Raw genomic sequence first — 8,780 nt, 5'->3', positions numbered from 1 at the left:
CTGGTTCCCATCCACTGTACAACTTTTGTCCTCCTGGGTCAAATCTGACCTGGTCTGACTATTTATATAGCATAAGGTATATCATCACAGCATTGGATGTAATTTATATCTTATCCTTTCTAAACAGTCAAACCAGATCTGGTCAATTTTGACCTGAGAAGATAAAAGTTACATGGTTGACAGGAAGTGAGCAAAAGCATCAAGTTATGAGTCTACCACCTGTAGCCATCACTATCTCTGAGACTATTCCAGTTTCTTTGCTGCTGAGACAATATAAAATGTGCTAAATGTGCAGCCCCGCTCCACCTTCCAGCTTCAATGATGAGCTTCTGATTTAAGCTGCAGAATAATGCTGTTAAATGCACAGAACGGGAATAAAAGTTGACAGTTGGCACCAAGAAAAGCACTGCAAATACTCTATATAGTTTACTATACACAACTCATATGGGTTTGAAGTGCTGTTGCCTCTGTCCTCGGCGGCGTCTGTGCACTGAACAGCCGTATTGCTTTTTTTCCCCTCCTGCTTACAGGAAGTAAGGCGTCGTCGTTCGTGGAGGAATGACCCGTTCGGAGTCGGGTACGGCTCTGAAGAGCTTGGGCTCTCTGGTGTTAGCGTCTTTGAAGACCATGATGGAGGCGATATTGCCGCAGCGATAGCAGTAGTTGGGAGCAGACCACACGGTGACCAACTTCTCATCAAACATGAACTTGTAGCCCTCGTGGACGAGCTGGTGAGCCCGGCAGATCAGCTTCAGGTTGTTGATGTGAACAAACTGCAGGAGAGGGGGAGGAAGGGAAAATTAGTTAAAAAAAACAAAAACAAAACACATTCAAGATGAGAATACATTACTTCTTGTCTAGATCTACAGTTATTTCCAAGCTGCTGTTCATTTCATATGAACAAATATGAAAGAAGGATTGACTACATTGACTACGGCTGGAAACTTATGACTTCCTGTTGTTTTAGATACTTTTGATTTAGTTGAAACAAACAGAACAACAGCAGCCGTAGAGCACACCCAACAGAGGAGAGGAAAAATAAATACATTTAAATTAAATAAAATAAATAAAATTAAAAGCAAATACATATTGACAATCCTTGAATGTAGTTAAATAATAAATACATAAATGAATTGGAAAAAAGGAAAATAAATATAAATATAAATAATACTTACAATAATACAATACAATAACTAATAAGGAACAATTAATTAATTGAAAAAGGAGAAAAAATAAAAAAATAAAAAAATACTGACAATACTTCAATATGGTTAAATAACGGTAGTACAACAAAAATAATTGGAGAAAAAAAACAGATGAATATGCTGACCAAGACTTCTATCTGTAAATCTCAGAATGATCAAAAACATCCTTTTGTGAATTAAAAATGACAACAAAATAACATTTAATTTGCTAGTTTTTCATTATTTTTGGCCTTTCTATGTGGACTGGATATGCTGCCAAAAACCTCACTTCATGAAATTATTGAAATAATAACAGTAAATAATCCTTTTTACCTGGTTTAACATGGTTCAATGAGTTCAATTAAAAGTTAATAACACTTTGTACCTCAGGTTTCTCCATGTTTAATATACAGACACACAGTACTCAGTATGCTAACTACAGCTGCTGCTAATAAGCTCATTAAGCTACACATTTACTGACTGCTGCTGCTCAACAGTCTATGGACTATATAACTATGGTAACGTGTGAATCTCTTTATCACTATTACAGGCTCATCAGTGACTCATCAGTCATTTACCTGTGACTCATCATTTAAATCAGTAACCAAATCAGTGTAAGGATCGGCTACTTATGCAACCAGGAAGCTATTTGAGACACACTACAGTAAACATAGGTCACTAAGCTAGTCTGTATGCTTCACACCAGAGGATTGTGAAGTCAAGTGTACACTACAGGAATCTTGCCCTGATTTTAAATTCCTACAAAAAACCCAGACTCATTTTCTAGGTGATTTATAATCTTCCGTCAGATGTCACCTGTCAGCCAAAGTCACCACTTCTACCAGAAACATGGACGCTATGTCTGAGAGCTTTCTGCTAACTCAGCAGCTAGCTCGGCGGCTAACTCAGCGGCTAGCTTGAAAAAGTCTCAATTTACACAGTCTTTAAACTGAAAACTGAATTTAATTTGGGTTACAGGTGGAGGAAAAGGCAAAAACCAAACATAAAAGTATTCAGATTTATTGTGATGATTCCAGTCTGACCCCACCTGTGTTAATATACAGACCCACTGCCAATAGATGATGTTGCTTTGACCTGCTCAGATGAACCTGTTAGCATTTTACTGCTAAGTGGCTCCACTGTGCCAACATTAGAGTATGTTTTTATGGGCTTTATGAAAGAGTGCCAGCTGCAGCAACACATAAACAACAAGGTCACCCACCATTGTTGCGGTGTTACCATGTAGCTGTTGCCATGGGTAACATTACTTGCGATTGCCTATCATCCTCTCTGGAGCTAATCAAGTAAATGTCACACAGTATTGTTTAATTCAGTGGTGTATATTTAAAAAAATGTAAATTAATTGGCCAAAAAATTTCAGATATTTGTATATAAAATGTTGCTTAAATCAGCTCATAGAGTATTTTCCTGCCTGTGTATTTGCTCCACTGCTCTTTAACCTCCTCATGTACTGATGGCGAGTCACTCAGAATCAATGTGAGCTCAACTCAAGTCAAAAGTAGAAGCAACTTACCTCATTTGTGACCTTTGCACCAAACAGCCAGCCAGCTCCTCTGGGACTAATGGCCCACGTGTCCACGTCCTCTGGGTCCGACCACACCAGATCACAGAACGCTCCTTTGTGGGGGATCTCCTGGTTCCGCTCGATGGTTCGGATCTGATCCAGGGTTTTGATGTCGGGAGAGAGACCTCCGTGTACGCACAGGATCTGCTCGTCCATCAGCTGATAAGAACAAGAAATGAAACAGCACAAAATAGCAGAGTTAGGACTGATAAGACAATGTAGATAGAAAACATGAACAAGTAGACTGTTAATGGCAGTTACATAACAACAGTAACTAAGGAAAAGAGAAAAATTGTCCACTAAGCAGCAGTTTGTTGAAGAGGCAGCATGTGAACAATATCAAACTGTAGTCCACACATTTTCTTTGTTTTAAATAATTTCTTATGTTTCTTATATTAATATTATTAGAACACTGCATAATTAATACTCTATTCAATGTACTGTATTCAAGTATATAATGAATTATATATATATATATATACATATACATACGCACAATATAAAGCTATAGTGTATTCTATTTGATATTATTCTTCATTATATAATGTTTCTATATCTATTATATCATTACATTTTACACTGTATTCCATTACATTACTATGTTAACACTGGCATATATATGATATTAGATGCTGTTATTGTGTTTGTATCCTTTTACTTATGCTTACATATACAAACAATATTCCATTACATAGTTTGTATGCATGTGTTATTTTTATGTGTGTGTTTTTGTTATTTTCTCTTGAATGAGAAAATGAATCTAAACTTTAAATACTGTATATGTTTGACCTCTTTTTTATTTCATTAAATTAGGTCTTATTTTTTCTCTATTCGTCTATACTTATCTGCCGCCCCCCCCCCCCCCCATACACACACACACAGATTAATGAAGACATGTTTTATCTTTTCATCTTATCTTTAAAAGTTGCAGACAAAATGTGACAGTGTCTTGTGACTATTGCTGCTTTCATGCTATATTTAACCTAAGAAGAGATTTGTCTCCAATAAAAAGCAGTTTAATTGGAATAGTGGCCAATCAACAAGTAGGAACTGTTCATTTAATTTAGTTGTATCATGGTATGTAATGCTCAAAGTGTGAACAGAGAGAAACACAATCTATCTAATCTATTGTAATATTGTTTAAATAAAGCACTTTTCCAACCTTTCAAAATAAAAATACAGTATCACATTAATACTTACAGCCGCAACTGTTAACATGTCGAACACTTTGGTGCAGTAACGCCAGGCATTTGCATTCCCGTATTTAGTCTGACATTCATCTGTAGGACACACCAAGAAATAAAACGCATGGTTCAGGAGGTGAGATTATTAACAGTATCGTTAGTCATTAGTCTTCCATCGGTCTCACCATAAAAGCCGTAGACTTGTGTGATCTGTCTGCTCTCGTGGTTTCCTCGTAGGAGCGTGATGCGGTCGGGCCATTTGGCTTTCAGCACCAGCAGGTAGGTGAACGTCTCCAAGCTGTAGTAGCCCCGGTCAACAAAGTCTCCCTGCACATGACCAAGGTTTGTTACTGACACTGTGACCAAACACCACTATTATTATTACAATCATCATAATAGACTGACTGAAATATACAAACCATAAATATGTAATTTGTGTCTGGGACCTGGCCGCCGGTTCGGAAGAGCTCACAAAGATCATAGAACTAAAATATGAAGAGAACAAAACACCACCATAAAAATATAGACGAACACACTATAGCCCCTTTCACACATGCACTATAACCCTGATGTTTTCTGTGTTAATACAAATAGGCCGGACATTAAACAGATGTTCTCCTGCCAGCCCCGGGGTTTAAAAGTGTGTGTAATGTCCGATTAAGCCCATGTGTGAACACAGCAGTTCATTGTCTAGAGAATTCAGTGAGCGAGTGTGTGTGTGTGTGTGTGTGTGTGTGTGTGTGTGTGTTGATGAGCTAAGCTGCATTGTTTTGACTGAGCCTGAACACTCCACTGTGAAGCTAGTGCTAATGGAAGAGAAGACTTCCTGTGATTTTTTGTAAAATAAAGGCTGGTGGAAAGCTTAAAAAAGCAAAAATAATAACTGCAGTGTACTTTTTGTATCATGTCCTGCCTCCTGAACCTCTGACATAACCCAAACAGAGTGTTTCCAGTAGGTGACAACACATCTGATCAGGACAATCTGCTGCTGTGTGCTTTATGTGTGAAAGGAAAACTCTAGAAAAATGTCCAGGCTTGATTCTCTGGAAACTGTCCTGAGTTCATATATGAAAAATGTCTGTAAAAACACTGCTTTCTTGTAGTGTACAGACACTGGTGGGTTTCTCACCTGTCCATGTATGTCCCCACATACTGTCACAGGAGTAGAAACCGGCTGGACATTGGACTCCTCCAGTAGAAGATCACACACATAGTCACATAACCTCTGTAAAGGTGAAAATAGAAGACACAGGTAAGAAATCAGGCTCCAGATATCATTTCACATGCTTTCATATAAACTGTACTGTGAGTTATTTTGAGTTTCATCACTTCATAACTCATATAAAGAATATGAAGCCACAACTCTCTTCTTGACCAGGGAATGAAATGTCAGCAGTTTCTGAGTATGCATTAAACAGTCTCAATAAAACCCAGAGCTGAACACTGCACAGTATTATAGGCAGTGAATGATGGTTAGATCAGCTGGTTATAAGGGCAGCACTATGAGCACTATGCTGTTCATTGATTCCTAATGGAGTGTAACACTCACATTCATATATTAATATATGAATGTGAGATTAAACTGTGTAACTAATTCATTTAATATCCACCCTTTTAAAACACTGTGTTTAAAGATAGAGATAAAAATACATGTATTGATCCCACAGTGGGGAAAATGCATCGTTACAGCAGCTCAAAAAGATAGAGATATGACAAAAGAACATTTAAAAAAACATATGTATACAACAATAATACAATTAAAATTACTTATTAAATTAATTACAACTAAAAAGTAACAATATTAAAAGACATTTACCAAACAATCAAAATAATCACAACAAGAAGTAAACAAAACAATCACAACAATACAAACAAGACAATGCAAATCAATAACTAACATCGTCCTCTGTCGCTCTGTCAGTCTTTCTCATACTTGATTAATACGCTATTTTAATACGTTTGATAAATACTTGATAAATAGCTTTAATGTTTTCAGTTCCTCACCACATATGTTGTATCATTTATGTCTTATGACTGTCATACAATGATATTTAACATTAGTCCTCACTAACTGTACACATTCCTCTCAAATCATGTTGTCTTTCTCTCATTTCAAACAACTTCAGATACTAACTGATGTTTATCTTGGTGTATGATTTGAAACATATTAAAGCCGACCAATTCTTTACATTTTAGAGCTTTATATTTAATATACAGTGAATTTGCTTGTTCTCTGTATCTTTACATAAATGTGTGAAGGTCTTATGTGAAACTCTTGGGTATAAACGCAGTAGACTTTCAGTTATAAACAATCAGCTGTCAACACAACATGACATCATCATCAGGTCACTGTGTTAATATCTGCTCATTTTAACGTTGGCACATCATGACAAACCAAAGCTCATTCTCATCCTCATCCCAAAGACATAGATAGTCTAGGCAGACTTGTGTTTCGCTGTGCTAAATAATGTTTGATAACGGTTAATATGAAGGAATCTGGCTAACGGTACTAGCTAGTTGAAGCTAACGTCAGCTAACGACATTGCTAAGTTACAACATAAAACAGCAGTGAACTAACGTCACCAGCTCGTTGACTGTTTTCATTAAAGACATTACGAGGAAGTCACATTTACCTTGAGGTCATTCTCTGGAAGGTATTTACACTGTTTTGCAATCTCCGCATATTTATCCAAATCTAGAGGCGCCATTGTATCGAGCTATTTGTCATGCGCCACTTCCGGTGTTACGCTTTAACTGGTGGCCGTGTTAACTGATGACTTAAGGCTCAATGAAACGCGATAGAACATGTAGGCGTCCTTATTAAATCCTTTATTACACTTGGCTCATTTTTAAACACCTCGCGGATCTTTAAAAAGCCTTAAAATATCTTAAAATTACGTGTTTGATGTTGAAGGTCTGAAAATGTCTTAAAATGACTGGAATTGTAGGAGTTAAGGCATTACATTTGAGCTGGGACAGAATGAATGAACGTAATTATATTTGTTCAGTTTGTTATTTATCATTATTATCATTATTTTCTGATTATTTTACATAATCAACCAATCAACTTATTAATTCAAGTAAAACATAATCAGTATATAAAGAAACTAATCATTAGTTACAGTCCTATATAAATGACTTCAAAATGTGCTCCATTTCAACCCACTACAGCAGTAAAGTCCTGCTTTTACTCATAATATATTATGTACGAGTAAAACAGTCACGTGACACTTTTCTACATTGAGTACTTACTTGAAAAACTTGAAAAGAGGTATTAAAACGATCTTAAAAGGCATTACATTTGTACTTTAATAATGTGCAGATACCCTGACTCATATGTGTTATATATACATACTGACCATTTACATCAGTTCAAATGTTATCAGTAAGAAGCATTGGCCTAACGTTTCTTATAATGTTAGAAACAACACGTAGCGTATACATTGACAATGCAGCTAATCTGAAAATGTCTTATAATCAACCATTTAAAACTGTAATATGTCAAATGACTCATTAGCCGCCCGCTGGCTGCACATTACACAATAATTCAATGAAGATGAAAGCTTTATGTTGCCGTTTAACTGACATAATATACGACTAAAAAGAACCAGACGAGTATATATTGTAATAAACATTTCATTAAAGACCATTTAAGGCTTTTAGGAGGACACCTCCGTGTTCTGGTCACCATGACAACTACGGACACATTGTGTTCTGTCGCCAGTTAACACGGTCACTAGTTAAAGCGAAACACCTACAACACCTCGGCTTCCTCATCCTCCTGCTGCCATCAATCTGCTGTATTAACATTACACTTTAACATAGTATACCTTATAATTTATCGAAAACTAAGCAATAGTTCCGTGATTCAAAAAAGAATGAAGTTACAACGTGCGTCGTTCTTCCTTCCGCGATAATAAACATTAGAATGGTTGTCCGTCGTTAACGTTTTATTTTGAATATCGTCACCGGAAGTATTACTGTGATATTGCGTGTGACTTGATGCCAGTGGAGTCAACAAGTCATCAGGAGCGTATATATGTCTATGATCAGGAGCACCGTCATGATCCTGAAGTTCCTGCCCCTCTGTGGTCAAAATGAGGAAGTACAACTACACTTTTGGAAATAATACATATTGGATCCCTGTAGCATTAAATAATAAATGTTTGAGAGGGACAAGATAACAAAGTAAGACAAAATAAATGTGCCATTGAAACAAATGAGTAGTCCCACTTCCGGTTAAAACATCCAAAATAAGACTTGTACTCTGAACAGGTAATATATATACATATATAATAACAACTGTATTTCCAAAACAGTAGAGAAAATTAAATATGAGATTTTCTTTTAAAACTGAAAATGTAGTCCCGCATTGTGACGTGCCAAAAAACCGTAGCCTCCAGGCATACATTTGCAAGTTTTAACATGTGAACACAGTCAGTTCATATAGGTAAAACACGTTTTGTAGGAAGTTACTGAACACATTCAAGAAAAAACTGTGTCAGTCGTTGCTGCATGTGCTATAGCCTAAAAAATTAAATACTTTTAAAACAAACTGAAAAGATGGACTTAACCAATAACCAAGCCGTCCAAGAATGGATCCTGCATGTGTCATACAGACACCTGTATGGGCCATTCTACTGAATTAGTGCAGTCATGGTTGGAAACAACAAAAAAAACGTGTGTGTGTCCCGACTTGATTGTATGCAAATTCTATAATATCCAAGGTAGACTACACGTTTCTAGTAATTGCAGAGTTAATTGTCATATTGTATTGTCAATAACTTTTTGAATATTTTTTCCTTTCCCAAAATTTGTCACTACCAA

General features: G+C 36.4%; 1 protein-coding gene across 1 annotated transcript; it reads right to left on the bottom strand.

Moving 5' to 3' along the window:
* Nucleotides 1–517: 517 nt before the first annotated feature.
* LOC128364106 (serine/threonine-protein phosphatase 6 catalytic subunit) lies at nucleotides 518–6,706 on the bottom strand. Its single transcript, XM_053324604.1, has 7 exons — nucleotides 6,587–6,706; nucleotides 5,083–5,178; nucleotides 4,373–4,438; nucleotides 4,139–4,280; nucleotides 3,970–4,049; nucleotides 2,719–2,928; nucleotides 518–773 (listed from the first exon to the last, which is right to left on the bottom strand). Exons 1-7 carry the CDS (start codon nucleotides 6,659–6,661, stop codon nucleotides 525–527), a joined length of 918 nt encoding a protein of 305 aa, XP_053180579.1. The 5' UTR covers nucleotides 6,662–6,706; the 3' UTR covers nucleotides 518–524.
* Nucleotides 6,707–8,780: the final 2,074 nt, after the last annotated feature.

Source organism: Scomber japonicus, chromosome 9 (genome assembly GCF_027409825.1).
Source record: "Scomber japonicus isolate fScoJap1 chromosome 9, fScoJap1.pri, whole genome shotgun sequence".
NCBI classification, from domain to species: Eukaryota; Metazoa; Chordata; class Actinopteri; order Scombriformes; family Scombridae; genus Scomber; species Scomber japonicus.
Note: the sequence above shows the minus strand (reverse complement) of the source record. Positions and strands in the feature narration are given on the sequence as shown.

Excerpts from the sequence above, each read along its gene's own strand:
- LOC128364106 (XM_053324604.1), bottom strand. The coding sequence starts at position 6,661 with ATGGCGCCTCTAGATTTGGATAAATATGCGGAGATTGCAAAACAGTGT. Across the intron at positions 4,281-4,372 it reads ACACAAATTACATATTTATG|GGAGACTTTGTTGACCGGGG; the intron begins GTTTGTATATTT and ends GGTCATGTGCAG. Across the intron at positions 2,929-3,969 it reads ACATGTTAACAGTTGCGGCT|CTGATGGACGAGCAGATCCT; the intron begins GTAAGTATTAAT and ends TGTTCTTATCAG.